The 16,823-nt window shown below is 47.5% G+C and overlaps 1 protein-coding gene across 4 annotated transcripts in view; it reads right to left on the minus strand.

Moving 5' to 3' along the window:
* The window catches only part of DSP (desmoplakin), a 198,658-nt gene that overhangs the window by 39,979 nt on the left and 141,856 nt on the right, over positions 1–16,823 (minus strand). For all 4 annotated transcript variants that reach the window (XM_069217283.1, XM_069217275.1, XM_069217266.1 and 1 more), the window contains exons 19-21: positions 16,609–16,771; positions 16,071–16,154; positions 14,850–14,957 (exon numbers count right to left, since the gene is read on the minus strand). In XM_069217283.1, coding sequence (XP_069073384.1) covers positions 14,850–14,957; positions 16,071–16,154; positions 16,609–16,771 — 355 coding nt within the window. The remainder of the gene's footprint in view (positions 1–14,849; positions 14,958–16,070; positions 16,155–16,608; positions 16,772–16,823) is intronic.

Genomic DNA, 16,823 nt, shown 5'->3' on the forward strand with positions numbered 1-16,823 from the left:
ATTGTAGAGTAAATTATTTTGCATTTATCCCTCTGTAGTCAGTTTTTTGTTTTTCATGCAGGGTGCAGGGAAGCAGCTCCGCTACTCCACGAGAGATCCTGGTTACTTCTCAAAGTGCTGGCAGTCCTCCTAGTCCTCTGGAGGCAGAACAGCTGCAGGACAAGTTGTCAGTTGCTGTTCCTCAGTTCTTGGTTTTCATGGCTCTTCGGGTCCTTCTTCTTCTTTAGTCCAGTGAATCTGAAGTGCTGGTCTCAGTGGGTCCCCTAAATGAAAAATGTTACTTACCAAATAGGCATCTGTTTGCGGCATGTATGCTGTAGATTCATATACTCTGCATACTTCTGTTATACAGTGTTGGGGCCAGAAGGTTAAAATTAGTTTTTCTGGAAAAGTCCTTCGAGTCACAAGGTATAGTGAGTCCTTCTCTTGTTGATAATGCGCATGGGCATAGACTTCACAGTTAGATTGTTTTACCACAGGTGGGTGAGAATGGTGTGTAATATAAGTGAAAAGAAAGAGATAACCATTCAAATGAATGTATGAGTATTGTGAAAGAAAATTGCAATGCCCACAGGTGTCTGGGGAGGTGGTTTGGGCACATGTGAACCTACAGCACTACATGTCACAAACAGATGTTTACTGGGTATGTAACATTTTTCATTTGATGGCATTTGTGGCTGTAGATACATAGACTGTAAAGCAGTGCCTTCCGCAAGTGGTGACTAACCTGTGGGTGTTGCATTGGTCTAGAACAGTGCACATAGCACTGCCTACATTGGGTTGATGACGTTGTAAGGAAATGCCTCCTTGGCATGGTTACCCCCTGACTTTTTGCCTTTGCTGATGCTATGTTTTGATTTGAAAGTGTGCTGAGCCCTGCTAACCAGGCCCCAGCACCAGTGTTCTTTCCCTAACCTGTACTTTTGTTTTCACAATTGGCACACCCTGGCATCCAGGTAAGTCCCTTGTAACTGGTACCCCTGGTACCAAGGGCCCTGATGCCAGGGAAGGTCTCTAAGGGCTGCAGCATATATTATGCCACCCTGGGGACCCCTCACTCAGCACAGACACGCTGCTTGCCAGCTTGTGTGTGCTAGTGAGGACAAAACGAGTAAGTCGACATGGTACTCCCCTCAGGGTGCCATGCCAACCTCACACTGCCTATGCAGTATAGATAAGTCACCCCTCTAGCACGCCTTACAGTCCTAAGGCAGGGTGCACTATACCATAGGTGAGGGCACCAGTGCATGAGCACTGTGCCCCTACAGTGTCTAAGCAAAACCTTAGACATTGTAAGTGCAGGGTAGCCATAAGAGTATATGGTCTGGGAGTCTGTCAAACACGAGCTCCACAGCACCATAATGGCTACACTGAAAACTGGGAAGTTTGGTACACAAACTTCTCAGCACAATAAATGCACACTGATGCCAGTGTACATTTTATTGTGAAATATACTCCAGAGGGCACCTTAGAGGTGCCCCCTAAAACCTTAACCAACTACCCGTGAAGGCTGGCTGGTTTTAGCAGCCTGCCACACTCGAGACATGTTGCTGACCACATGGGGAGAGTGCCTTTGTCACTCTGTGGCCAGTAACAAAGCCTGCACTGGGTGGAGATGCTATCACCTCCCCCAGGCAGGAGCTGTAACACCTGGCGGTGAGCCTCAAAGGCTCACCCCCTTTGTTCCAGCACCACAGGGCACTCCAGCTAGTGGAGTTGCCCGCCCCCTCCGGCCACGGCCCCACTTTTGGCGGCAAGGCCAGAGGAATTAATGAGAAAAACAAGGAGGAGTCACTGGCCAGTCAGGACAGCCCCTAAGGTGTCCTGAGCTGAAGTGACTAACTTTTAGAAATCCTCCATCTTGCAGATGGAGGATTCCCCCAATAGGGATAGGAATGTGACCCCCTCCCCTTGGGAGGAGGCACAAAGAGGGTGTACCAACCCTCAGGGCTAGTAGCCACTGGCTACTAACCCCCCAGACCTAAACACGCCCTTAAATTTAGTATTTAAGGGCTTCCCTGAACCTAAGAATTTAGATTCCTGCAACTTACAGAAGAAGAGGACTGCTGAGCTGAAAAACCCTGCAGAGAAGAAGACACCAACTGCTTTGGCCCCAGCCCTACCGGCCTGTCTCCCTCCTTCAGAAGAAAACTGCTCCAGCGACGCTTTCCCCGGGACCAGCGACCTCTGAATCCTCAGAGGACTGCCCTGCTTCCAAAAGACCAAGAAACTCCCGAGAACAGCGGCCCTGTTCAACAAAGACTGCAACTTTGTATCCAGAGGAGCAGATTTAAAGACCCCTGCAATCCCCGCAAGAAGCATGAGACTTGCAACACTGCACCCGGCAACCCCGACTCGACTGGTGAAGAAACAACACCTCAGGGAGGACCCTCCGGTGACTCCGAGACTGTGAGTAACCAAAGTTGTCCCCCCTGATCCCCCACAGCGACGCCTGCAGAGGGAATCCCGGGGCTCCCCCTGACCGCGACTGCCTGACTCTGAAATCCCGACGCCTGGAAAAGACCCTGCACCCGCAGCCCCCAGGACCGGAAGGATCGGAACTCCAGTGCAGGAGTGACCCCCAGGAGGCCCTCTCCCTTGCCCAGGTGGTGGCTAACCCGAGGAGCCCCCCCCCCTTGCCTGCCTGCACCACTGAAGAGACCCCTTGGTCTCCCATTAAAATCTACTGGAAACCCGACGCTTGTTTGCACACTGCACCCGGCCGCCCCCGCGCTGCTGAGGGTGTACTTTTTGTGTGGACTTGTGTCCCCCCCGGTGCCCTACAAAACCCCCCTGGTCTGCCCTCCGAAGACGCGGGTACTTACCTGCTGGCAGACTGGAACCGGGGCACCCCTTCTCCATTGAAGCCTATGCGTTTTGGGCACCACTTTGAACTCTGCACCTGACCGGCCCTGAGCTGCTGGTGTGGTAACTTTGGGGTTGCTCTGAACCCCCAACGGTGGGCTACCTTGGACCCCAATTTGAACCCCGTAGGTGGTTTACTTACCTGCAAGAACTAACCTTACTTTACCTCCCCCAGGAACTGTGAAAATTGCAGTGTCCACTTTTAAAACAGCTAAATGTGTTTTATGTAAAAAGTATATATGCTATTGTGATTATTCAAAGTTCCTAGAGTACTTACCTGCAATACCTTTCAAATGAGATATTACATGTAGAATGTGAACCTATGGTTCTTAAAATAAACTAAGAAAATATATTTTTCTCTAACAAAACCTATTGGCCTGGAATTGTTTCTGAGTGTGTGTTCCTCATTTATTGCCTGTGTGTAAGTACAACAAATGCTTAACACTACTCCTTTGATAAGCCTACTGCTCGACCACACTACCACAAAATAGAGCATTAGTATTATCTCTTTTTGCCACTATCTTACCTCTAAGAGGAACCCTTGGACTCTGTGCATACTATTCCTTACTTTGAAATAGTGCATACAGAGCCAACTTCCTACAGACGTACTAACACATCCACACAGTAATGCTTAGTGAAGGTGTGTGGTGTAGACCATGTAGCTGCCTTACATATGTCAGCCATGGGAATGTTACCTAAAAAGGCCAGGTTGCTCCTTTTGTTTTCTCGTCTGGATACATTTAACGATCCACCTAGCTATACCAGCTTTTGTTATAGGATAGACTTTGTGTAGAGGTGAAAAGGCAACACAAACTGCTTGGTTTTTTAAAATGTTTTAGTTCTATCAATGTAGAACATAAGTGCTCTCTTTACATCTAATGTGCGGAGCTCTTTCAGCAACAGAGTCTGGTTGCGGAAAGAAGTCTGGCAATTTAATGGTTTGATTTGGTTGGAAATGCAATACCACTTTTGGTAAGAATTCTGAATTGCTATGAAGAACTACTTAATGCTTGTGTATTTGGAAAAAGGGGTCTTGCAGAGTTAAGGCCTGGTGCTCGCTAACACCCCTAAGTAAAGTGATAGCAACTAAGCATGCCACTTTCCATGACAGAAATTGAAAAGGACATGAATGTAGAGGTTCAAATGGTGGTCCCATGAGCCTAGTGAATACAATGTTAAGATTCCAAGAAAGCATTGGAGGTGCCCTTGCCGGAATTATTCTCTTAAGTCCTTCCATAAAAGCTTTAAGGAATGGAATCTTGAAAAGGCAAGAACGCTGTCCATATTGAAGGTAAGCAGCAATATCTGCAAGATGTAATCTTATGGAAGTGTACGCTAAGTTTGCTTTTTGCAACTGAAGAAGATACAAAAGGAAAACCTGCACTGATATTTTGAAAGGCTCAGACAAGGGACCTCATTACAACCTTGGAGGGCTGTAACCGCCGTGCCCATTCTGACATCCCCGCTGGGTCGGCGGACGGAAACAGAGTTTCCGCCCGCCGGCCCAGCGGGGATGTCGGCCGCAACATGGGAGCCGTTTCCCAATGGAGCCGGCAGTGTTGCGGCCGTGCGATGGGTGCAGCTGCACCCGTCGCGCTTTTCACTGTCTGCTGTGCAGACAGTGAAAAGCAGTGTGGGGCTGTGCCTGGGGGCCCCTGCACTGCCCATGCCAAGTGCATGGGCAGTGCAGGGGCCTCCAGGGGCTCTGCGACTCCCCTTCCTGCCTGCCTTTCCATGGCGGTTCACAGCATTGCCCTTGGACTGAGGGTGCTGGAACCTGGATTTTTTGTGTGGGTATTTTGTGTTTTCTTTTGTTGCGAATAGGTCCATGTCTGGGTATACCCACTTTTGAAAGTAGGGAAGCAGGACTTGTAGGTGGAGTTCCCACTTGTGGAATTGTTGCTGCATCCTGCTGAGGAGATTGACAAAGTTGTTGTGTGTCCCTGGGAGATTATCCACTAGCCCAATTTCAGATTGTTTGTGCTAGGCGACACAGCTGTAGAGTGTGTGCCCCCACCTGTCTCACGTTAGGACAACTTTGTTGATAGGGTGAGCTGTGAAATGCTACTTGAACAGCCACAAGCTTGAGATACTTGATGTGCACAGTGTGCTGTTTGGGATACCAGAGACCTTGGACTGTGAGATCCTGAAGGTGAGCACCCCACCCTGCTTGTCTGTGATGCATCTGTTGTTAGAATGCTTTGTGAAACAAGGTCTAGAAAGGCGGCATCTTTAACAATTTGGTTTTGCTCCATCACTGCAGAGAGCGTTGGGTGCGGCTGTTTACCAACACTATATCCTCCAGACGACTCTCTGACTGAGACCATTGATGTGCTAGGCATTCTTGCAAATGGCGCAGATGAAGAAGTGAATGAGGCATTATGGCAATGCAAGAAGCCATCACACCTACAAGCCTCATAACACATTTGGCTGTGACTTTGTGATTGGGTCGCAAAGACAAAAGTTGTGCTTGAAAGATTTGTATCCTTGCTTCGTTGAGATATGCTAATCACAGTTATGTGCTCAGAATGGCCTGCGATAGGGCTGGATCTGTAGAAGATCCAGGTGAGATATTTGGAAATTAATAGTGAAGCCTAGTTGATGAAGCAAGTCTATGGTGACTTGAGCGTGGTGTATACATAGATTGAGAGGGCTGGCTTTGATAAGTCAGTCATCCACATATAGGAAGACGTGAATATTTTACCAGCATAAGTGAGCCGCAACCAGTGCTAGATACTTTGTGAACAATCATGGGGCAGTTGTTACTCTGAAAGGGAGCAGTTTATACTGGTAGTGTTTGCCTGTTACAACATATCTGAGGTATCTGTGATGCGCTGGCGGGTATGGGGGTGTGAAATTAGGCATCATTTACATGTAGAGCTGAGAGGAAATCACCTTGTTGAAGAAGAGGGATCATGTCCTGAAGTCTGACCATGTGAAAATGCCCTGACAGGATGTAGTGATTTAAAGGCCTGAGATCTAGGATAGGCCTTTAACGGCCTGTCCTTTTTGGGGATTAGAAATTACAAGGAGTAAACCGCTGTTCCCTGATGTTGTAGAGGAACCGGTTCTGTAGCTCTTTTGCTTAGTAAATCCTGCACTTCCTGTTTGAGCAGAATATGCTCTGGTGAAAGTCTGTGAGTGGGAGGGGGTATATTTGGAGGTGTGGAAATGAGCTACAGACAGTAACTGTGCTGGATAACATCCATCACCCATTGATCTGTTGTTATACTTTGTCATGTCTGGAAAAATTGATGAAGATGTCCCACAATAGGTGTTAAGTAGTCAGGGGAAGGAGAAGAGAGTCACTTTTTGGAGGCAGTAGAGGTGCCTTTAGGGGAGGGTGTTTTGTCTTTGCCTCTGTTATTGTTTCCCTGGCAGGAGCCTTTGGAAAATCCATTATGGGATGATGAATGGGGCTGTCCCTTTTGTTAAGGGGACGAAGTGTCTGTGACTGTTGTTCTGGAGGCTGATTTATGTATAAGCCTACAAAAAGCACTTCAAAGCCCACTGGTCTGCAGAGCACTGTAGGACGCTGGCCTGGTGTGTGGTGGATAGTTATGTACTTACACCAGGTATCCCCTCTTAGTGAAGTGTAGGCAGTGACTAGAAGCCAGGCTCTAGAGGTAGCTGTGGATGAAGAGCCAAGGCTTATCTAGAAGACATGCAAAGCTCACGCAATTCCACTGTAGTCACACAGCACTTACACACATGAAAGAAAACACTCAGTTGTACAAAAATAAAGGTAATTTATTTTTGGAACAAATCACCACAAAACACTAAACAGATAACCCACCCTTGGGAGGCAAGTAATGCACTAAATATATTCACTAGTAATCAGAACCAGGCATAGAAAAGGTTAGAAAACTGTGCAAATAGCAATAACCAATAGTGACCATAGGGGGAGCACAAACCATAAACTAACCTAGGTAAGTAAGATATGTAGAGGAGAGCTGGGAGTACTAGAAAACCACAGCGGTAAGTAACACAGTACCCCCCAGGGACCAGGAATGCAGGAGTAAAACACTGGATTTTCTCCAAACCACCCAAAAGGAGGAAAAGAAGAAAAAGAAAACACCCAGAAAAGACTCAAGAAAACCCGCGGTGGATCCCTGAAGAAAGAAGACCTGGAGAGAGAGGGGACAAAGTCCAAGAGTCACAGTGGAGTCCAGAAGGATAGGAGCTACCACCGACCCAGCTGTGGATGAAGAACAGGTCAGCACTGCAGCCCTGGAGTCGGAGAAGAGTTCCTGATAGATGCAGATAAAGTCCCATGCTGGAAGGAAGATTGCAGATAGGTGTCGGTGTAGTAATTCCACCAACAAGCCTTGGCAAAGGCAAACTTGCGGTTAGTGGAAAAGAGGTGCTGCCACAGACCAGCAAGGCCCAGGAGGACTCAACCCAGGAGAAGGAGTCACAGGGGACCCTCAGCGTTGCAGAGTCCGAAGCAGTACCCACAGGAGTCCCACAGGACGGGGACACAGAAGTCACAGAAGAAGCCCACGCAGCACTACAAAAGAGGATCCCACGCTGCAAGAGAACCATGAAGGAGGCTGTGCTTCGCAGGAGTGCTGGGGGCTGGAGCTACACGTCGCCTGAAGATCCCTTGGAGGAGATGCAAACAATCCTTTGCAGCTACAAGGGACGTGGTGCACGGGGGTACTGTCCTGTGTGGGAAGGCAAGGGCTTACCGCCACCAAAGTTGGACAGCTGGCAGAAAGGACCGAGAGGACTACTCCAGACCACCACCAGTGATGCAGGATCCAGCAGTCCAAGGTGAGACAAGATCCATGCAGCCGGTTGTCGATTGTTGTAGGTGCCTGCAGTTGCAAGGAAGGGACTCCTTCACTCCAAGGGAGATTCCTTCTTCTTCTTTTGCAGGCTGAGGAGTTGCAGTCTTTTTGAGGATGCACAGCCAGGGAAATGTTGCAAAGCTGGTGGAAGATGTGAAAACAAAGTTGCAGAAGAGTCTTCTTCGTTGTGGCAGCGTTTGTCAGTTCCTGGAGGGTCCAGTTGCGGTTCCAGTGGCCAGAAGTCAAAGCAGAGGTTGAAGAGGAGTCCTGCTGAAATCTTGCAAGCCAAATCGGAGGACCCACCCATGAATGAGAGACCCTAAATAGCCCTGAAAGGGGGATTGGTCACCTAACCAGATAACCACCTATCAGGCCTGGCTACTCAGATGCTCCCAGAGTTCCCCGCCAACCTTGGAAGCAAGATGGCAGAACCAAGGGACCCTCCGGGAGGAGCTCTGGGCACCACCCCTGGGGTGTTGATGGACAGGAGAGTGGTCACTCCCCTTTCCATAGTCCAGTTTAGTGGCAGAGTAGGAACTGGGGGTCCCTGAACCAGTGTGGACTGGTCTATGCATAGAGGGCACCAAATGTGCCCTTCAAGCAAACCAATGGCTTGGGGTTGCTACCCCTCTCAAGCCAGTCACAACTATTTCCAAAGGGAGAGGGTGTTACCTCCCTCTCCCAAAGACAATCCTTTGTTCTGTCTGACTGGTCTTGATCAGATCAAGCAAAAGGAGGGCAGAAACCTGTCTGAGGGGTGGCAACCGCTAGGCTGCCCAGAAAACCCTATAAGACTGGTGGTAGCAATGCTGGGGGTCCTCGAAGGAGCCACCAGAGTGCATGGAATCATACTTCCAAAACAAAAGTATTGGGGTATGATTCCAAAATGTTTGATATCAAGCATGCCCAGGTTCGGAGTTACCATTATGTAGCTGGACATAGGTAGTGACATAAGTCCAGTACATGCATAAAATGGTGTCCCCTCACTCACAAAGTCCAGGAAAATGGATCTGGAGTTTGTGGGGGCACCTGTGCTAGTGCAGGGGTGCTCTCACACACAGGTACCTACAACCTGCCCTCTGGGCTGAGAGGTCCTAACATAGGGGTGACTTATAGTGACCTGGTGTAGTAACCTGTAGTGAAAACGGGTGCATGCACCCATTTCACGCAGGCTGCAATGGCATGCTTGCAGAACCCTTTGCACTGGTTCCCTATGGGTGGCAGAATAACTGCTGCAGCCCATAGGGATCACCTGGAACCCCAATGCCCTGGGTATCTAGGTACCATCTACTAGGGACTTACATGGGGGGACCAGTATGCCAAATGTGGGAAGAAAAAGGTACAATTTAGAGGAGAGAGTAAATCTACTGGGGTCCTGGTTAGCAGGAACCAAGTAGACTCAGTCAAACATACTGACAACAGGCAGAAAATGGGGGTAATCATGCCAAGAAAGAGGGTAGTTTCTTACAGGCACCATTGGACTTAGCCGCCTAATTGTCTTTCTTCATCTTTTTGAGTGCCTCATCGACCTGTAGGCCAAAGCTGTGCTCCTTGTCAAATGGTATAATGAGTACAAGATGCTGTACCTCAGGTTTAAAGCCAGACATGCGTAGTCATACAAGCCCATGCAACAGGGCGCTGATGTTGATGCCCCTTGAAGCTGTGTTGTTTTTGCCAGACGTGGATCCCGGTGCTTGCTATGCCACCAGATACAAGCTAGTCTGGGTGATGAAGGGTGATACCCTGAAAGTGGTCCCAGGATGCGTGTTTCTCGTTCAGGGAGGACCTGGCCTGGCACTTCGGGCTGGACTGTTCCCAAGGGGAACGGGGTCAAGACTGATTTTCATGTGGCTGGATCCAAACTGGAATGGCGTGGAAAACACGAAAACTGACGGATTAAACCCATATCTGTGACTGGGGGTGAATGTTTGATTTGCTCAGCATTCCGTCCATCATCTGTTGTTTTTGCACCTTGCGGCCGCATCAGCAGAGTCCTAGGCACAGCAAATAGAATTGTTAGAGAAAAGCTGGCCATCGGTGACAATTTCTTGGCCCCTCTTTCGCTGCTCTTCTGGGAGATATTGGAGGAATTCCTCCATTTCATCCAAGTGGGCACTGTCATAGCTAGCAAGCAAGCCCTGAGTGTTATCAATACACCAATGGTTGGCGGCTTGGGCAGAAACCCGTTTCCAGAAGCATCAATTAGTTTGCTCTCTTTATCAGGAGGCGGAGCATCACTAGCTGCTTACAAATTATTAACCCTTTTCCTTGCATTAGACACCACCAGGAAACCCCTGTTAATATGACCTCTAATAAAGATGGGTTCTGAGGGAGAGGCTTTGTATTTTTCACCACATGCGGTGTGATGATACGCACCATGGCAGAATCCTTAGAAATGTCTTCTGCATGTCTCATAATTCCCTTTAGCAATGGAAGGTATTTTGTGCCCCTATGGGGTGTAGTGATGGTTTCAAAGAGGAAATCATTCTCAATAGGCTCTTTGTCTAGGGGCACCCGATGATAAGTAGCCAACATCACAGTGAGCTTCTCAAAGAAGGTAGTGTCAGGGGCAAAGAAGGTCTAGATGGCAGATGTCTGTGTCAGTGTAAGGGTCCACATCATATTGTCATCAAGACTCTGTGCCTGATGGGAAAGTCAGAGTATCATCCCCTGCTCCCTGATCTCTGAGGTGTAATGTCAAGAGGGTCACCTTGAGAATGAGGGGGTGAAGGGGAGGGGGCAGAGGGGATGGGCAAGAAGAACGCAAAGGAGGGTGTATGGAACCAGAGCCTCTATCCATCCTGTTGTGTTTATCAGGGTGTGTAGGAATATTGATAACCTCTTCAAAGGTAAGCGTCTCTCGGAAATGTCAAAACAACAGTTTTAACCAGAACACATCCAGCCTGTGGTTGGAAATGAAGCTGTGTCTGCTTAAAAAAAAAACTTTAAACTTTAAAAAACCTAAACTTCGCACTTGTATAGTGCACTACTCACCCGTTAGGGTCTCAAGGTGCTGTACGCATACCGCTGTGGAACCCCTCCTGGCTTTTCCCTGTGAGGCGCCCACTCCTGGGCAACACCCAGGGTGAAGCCAGGCATCCAAGTGCTGTCAGGGCCATTGTGGAGATTAAGCAAGCTATTGCCCAGAGTTACAGAGTGGGACCCATTAATTAGATTAGGCACCGAGGCGAGAATTATCTGGTCCAAGGGAATTGAGCCCAAGACCTGCTGAGGCAGGAATTGAACCCTGGTCCCGGGCCAGATCTCTGCATCAGGGTCTGCTTAGTATCCAGTTGCTGCTTTATGTTGTGGAGGATAGGCTCTAGAAGAACTCAGCTCTGAAGGCAAGGCCACTTTCAGTTTGTTAATGCCGAAATGCTGCTTTTGTTTTGATCATGAGACTGTTGGTGCTGAGGCAGGTAGTGCTCTTTTTGGCACCGACCTGGGCGGTGCAGAGTGGGTGGTCAAAGCTGGAGGCACCAAAGCTAGAGGCGTAGGGCTCAGCACTGAGATGTTGTACTTTGGCTTACTTTTCGGAGCTGATCTCAGAGACAGAACTTCCAAATGAGTCTTTCAGTGCCGGCCATGGTCTGACAGCAGTGGCGGCCCAGTAGCCTTTGCTTCGGTGACTGTAGTTGTCGTCTTGGGCTGAACAGAGGAGGCAGTACTCATGGTTGGTTGGCATGGAGTAAGATCCTGCATTTCAAGAACTGTGACCATGGCCAAGGCCTCCTGCAGCTCCTGGCCTGGCTCCGACTCAAAATTCTGTCCAAAGATGTCTGGGGTCTGCTTGATGTCATCTCACAATTACAGGCCCTTCAATCCCTCAGGGTCTTTTTCAATCGAAAAGACTTACAAGCCTCACAGTCCTCCTCTCCAGGGTCTGGGGACAAACAGAGGTGGCAGACTTGATGCTGGTCGGTCTGCGGGAACTGTGCGTGACACTTAGGGCAGAAATGGGAAGCAACAGAAGGAATATGTTCCATTAGAAGTTCAATCTCTTTGAGGTGGATATGAGAAAATGGCATCTCAAAGGACCTCTTTCGGAACGCGTTGATCCGAAGGGTAGTTTCTTCTTGTCCCAGAACAAAGGATAGAATTTATGCATCCGAAAAGACAATACCAACAGTAAGGGACGTATCCCAAAGGATAGAGTCCGAAAAAGGGCCTTGAACCAGAGCTTGGTGAAAACACGACTGGACCCAAGGGCGGAATAAAATAATTTAATAATGGAGTCAATGCCCACGTGCATTACCAGCAAGAGGAGGAGTTAATATACCTCATTACTCGAAAGACATTTTGAAGAAAAACACATTGCAAACTGCTAGAACCAACATGAGATGGCAGAAGTATGCAGAACATGTGTATCTACAGCCACACAAGTCATCAAACACTCAATTTAGGGGTGCCAACCGGAGTGATGGGTAGCAGCCAATGGGCTACTTACCCCTTGGGTTGCTACACCCCCTACATGACCACTTTCTATGGGGAGTAGGCATCACCCTGTCCTGGAATTCCTAATTCCACCACACAGAAGATGGTGGAATTCCTAATTTCGTGTTCACTTCAGGCTGGTCACCCTAGAAGTGTGCCAGCTTTGCAGTGCTAAACTCCTCCTTCATAGCTAATTTTCCTGCCAGTCCTGGTGCCAGATGGGCCTCAGAGCAGGGGGTTGCCTCTCCAAGGTCTGGGGGAAGCTGGGGGTTGCATACCAAAGGCGGCAGGGACTTTGAAGTTCCTGGCATTGGTATGCAGGTTTACTAGCCATCCTGCTAGTGGAGGTGATAACCCCTCCTGCCAGAGCAAGCATTGTTTCTGACCTCAGAGGGCAAAGGCTCTCACCTCCAGGGGGTCAGAAACTCGTCTACGGTGGCAGGCTGGTTGAAACCAATTAGCTAGCATACCTAAGGACTAGTAGGTTTCAGGGGGCACCACTGAGGTGCCAATCTGGGTGCATGTCATAATAAATCCAATACTGGCATCTGTATGCATTTATGAAGACGAGGTGTTTGATACCAAACACCACTATTTTCCATGCAGCCATTATGTAGCTGGGCCACTTGTGCTGACCAGTGTCCAGCACATACTTTAAGATGGCTGCCCGGTCACTTGCAATGTCTAGTACTAGAACTAGACATCACAGGAGCATTTCTGTTCATGCAGATGCTCTCACATGTGTTATAGTGCACCCTGCCTTAGGGCTCTTAGGCCTGCTCTAGGGGTGACTCACATATAATGCATGCAGTGACTTTGGCATGGCACACAATGAGTGTGCAGTGTCATGTTTTCACTCAGGGTCTGCAACCTGACACTCAGTCTGCGATGGCAGGCTGTGTGCAATTTTGTGTGTGGGTCCCTTAGAGTGGCATAAGTTATGCTGCAGCCTTTAGGGACACTCTTTAGCACCCATGCCCTAAGGACTTACGGGGGTGCTAAAGTGCCGAGCCAATTGTGAAACAATCCGACATACTTTGTTTTAAGGAAAGAGCACTGGCACTGAGGCCTGATTAGCAGACCTCAGTGCACAGTCAGAGTCGAAAAGCGGCATCTAGAAGTTCTAAAAGGAGGCAAAAAGTGTGTGTGGGGGGGGGGAGGTCTGCAAACCCAACGTTCTTCACAAAGGAAATCAAAAGGGGACTAGAGTCATCACAACTGCTACCATTTCTTTCTCTGCCTGTGACCTCCCTTTAAAGGCTGTACACTGGTAGATCTGATGCCATGGGTTACTTGGTAGAAGGAGTCTGCCTTCTAATCCTGCTTGAATATTGTTGACCACTATGGTGAAAGAAGAGTCAATTGCACCCAGGCCTAGGGATATCATAGACCAGTTACTAACAAAAAATTTGGAGGCATGAATATTCCTAGAATGATGAAAAGAAGAATCTGATCATTCAAACCGTAGCAGACTTGACCAAGATGCTATCACTTCAATTAGTTGGCCTTTGCCAACTAATTGCAAGGGCTGCCAAAGAAACTAAACTCCTTCCATCAGTGCCTACAAAGCTGTACAGACTTTCCCATGAGAAAACACTGTTAATATTTAGTTATACTCAACCTACAACAATTCTCTTTTACTAAACAAAGCAGAATTATAGGTTGTGCCGTTCTGTCAGCTGAACAAGAAAGTCTTCATTTGTATGGTATATGATCACAAATGGCTGTTTAAACTGGACAATCACCAAACTAGATTTTTACTTACTATTGCACTTGAAAGTACTTTGGCCCTCATTCCGACCCGCACCGCCAACAGGCTGGCGGTGCTTCATTCGTCATTCCGACCGCAGCGGTACAGCCGCGGTCGCCCAGCCGGGTCCGGCGGTTTCCCGCCGGATTTCCCCCGGCTGGGAGAATCCTCCAGGGCAGCGCTGCAAGCAGCGCTGCCTTGGGGATTCTGACCCCCTTCCCGCCAGCCTGTTTCTGGCAGTTTTCACTGCCAGGAAGAGGCTGGCGGGAACGGGTGTCCTGGGGCCCCGGGGGGGGCCCTGCACTGCCCATGCCACTGGCATGGGCACTGCACGGGTCCCCTAACAGGGCCCCAGCCTGCTTTTCACTGTCTGCCTAGCAGACAGTGAAAAGCGCGACGGGTGCAACTGCACCCGTCGCACACCTGCAACACCGCTGGCTCCATTCGGAGCCGGCTTCAATGTTGCAGGCCCCCTTCCTGCTGGGCCAGCGGGCGCTAACATTGTTAGCGCCCGCTGGCCCAGCGGGAAGGTCGGAATGCCGCCAGCGGTCTTTTGACCGCAAAGCGGTCAAATGCCGGTTCCCGCCAGGCGGGTCGCGACCGCCGCCCGCCGGGGTCAGAATGACCCCCTTTATGTTTTGATTCCATTTGTGACATCAGTCACCAAGTATCTATTCAGGCTGATCCCACATACCACTTCTAGCTGCACTCAGTACACTGCATGATATTTTAGCTACAGAAGAGAACTGTCTTCATTCCCAATATAACTACAGTGGAAAAAGCCAGCCTCACAATCATAACTTAGTTGTTTTCCATGATTTTTGCAAAATCATCATGATTGCGATAAAGTCAGAATTGAGGACATTTCTCAGACTCCTTCCAACTGTATCGTCATTATGAAACAATAAGGTCACACCTGTTCCTCACATTATTGACACCACAAGCTAGGCTATCACAATAAAACTTCACAAATTGCATCAAGATCAACATACAGAGAACCATCGTACCTCTTGAAGTACAACTCCTGATGGCGAATTGACCATGGTCCTCTTTATTGGTATGTTTAGCAAAGTTTCAAGGCCCGAACTATAGGATGCTAGCTGGAGTTCATAATCCTGAAAATCAAAAAAACACAATGATTTGTTAATAAATATGCAGGTGAAATGAAAAGGAGGGCAAACAATGGTGATAAGTGTGTTGTTCAAGCAGGAAGTGCACATATTGATCTGGGTGAGTAATCATATTGTCACAGAAATATCAATATCCTCCTAGCAGCAATGCCTGGGGAAGAAGCTACATCACCCATCCATAAAGACAAAAATGTCAACTTCAGCGAGTATAAGGGTGCGGTACAAAGTGGTACAGGGGAGGCAAGCCAGGAGAGAGACACCTGGGTAGTCACATTTCTGTTTCTCTTTCCATTGCTACCCTTGGACACTGCATAAAGCTGGGATCAGCCAAATATTTGAAAACACTGCATTGAAAGTAGGGATCATAATAGAAAAACACAAAAGTATTACACAGAGGACTGCCTCTCTCAGACTGCACACCTATCAACAACCCTTTTTGAACCAATCTCATCTTGGGACTAAAAGTATAAAAATTACAGATATACAGAAAACCGCTACAAGTAAAATTATCAACACATGAAATCTAAATCCTCATGCCATTTACTAACTAGTTTTGAAGGGAAACATAAGTTCCACAGTGAATAGAGCACAATCACAAGTCATGATCTACACCCAAAAGTTAAACAACTTCTGGGTTATATCTTTATGTCAGCGTAACACACACTAGTGCATGAATGGGAATCATATACAGTGAGAACCACTCATACAAATCCTGTTAAGCGAATGTGTGTAACTCATACATTTCCTCAAAATACACCTTCTTTGGTTATGGCCCTTGTGAATGTATGTCAAAAACATGTTCAATATACTTTCACATGTTATAATTTTACAAAACCCCTGAAGATCACTAAAAACCTTGCATAATGGAAGGTTGAGCTGATATATATAGGAAAAGAGCTATTCTACATTAATTTAAAAACTGGTAGCATCCCGGAAAAAGCAATGACATTTTCCAGGTAAGCTACCAATTAAACTTTAACATTATTGCAATGTACTGTCCTTGCCATGCACATCATAAACTGCAGTCATTAATTACATCATTAAGACATTCCCAATGCATTTACTCACTGAAAACTTTAGAAAACAATCTCTATGTACCTTGATCGATGATGCACACTGCTCTGCAGTCCTCTGAACCTCTTCCACTTTGTCTCGTTTACCATTTATTTCTGCATTCAAGTTCTAGTCAGAAAAAGGAGATACTCATGATCATGTCTAGATTATGTGTAAATCATTTTACATTTTGCTTTTCAAATCAACAGATTTGTTTTTCTGTAATCAATGTATCAAAATCCGATCTATTAAAGGGCTAGGTGGGTGCTGAGGTACAGGTTGCACACAGATCTTAGCAGTATATTCTCAAATCTCTCCTCTATGCTCTCTTAGCATTAGTGACAAGGCAGGCCTCGCTTTGTCCTGTTGTTCTCTAGATTTTCTATACCAAATATTAAAAATGATCGACTACATTGCCCAGAGCTCTATGGCACTACTAGACATTCATTTTGGCTCAATCCCTGCACAAGAACTGAAGATCAATTTGTGACTCAAAGCCATTCAGAAAAATGCAAACAGAAATTCAGTATCATTAGAAGACTCGCCAACTACCCTTTCAAAGTTTTTGCGCCACAGTGCATACCTTCTGCTCATTTAAGTATCTGGAAACTGTATTAGAATCAATCAACTTTGTAGATTCTATGATATCTTGTCGATGCTTTGTGTCACTAATCCATTTACTGAGTCCTTGCCAGAGTTGTCTGTAATTTCTTAGCTGCTTGCCTTGCTTTTCCAACTCCCAAGATCTACAAAAAGAAATTGCCACATTATGTTAATATCCCTGCAAGGGTAACATAG

The sequence above is a fragment of the Pleurodeles waltl genome, chromosome 2_1, assembly GCF_031143425.1.
Source record: "Pleurodeles waltl isolate 20211129_DDA chromosome 2_1, aPleWal1.hap1.20221129, whole genome shotgun sequence".
NCBI classification, from domain to species: Eukaryota; Metazoa; Chordata; class Amphibia; order Caudata; family Salamandridae; genus Pleurodeles; species Pleurodeles waltl.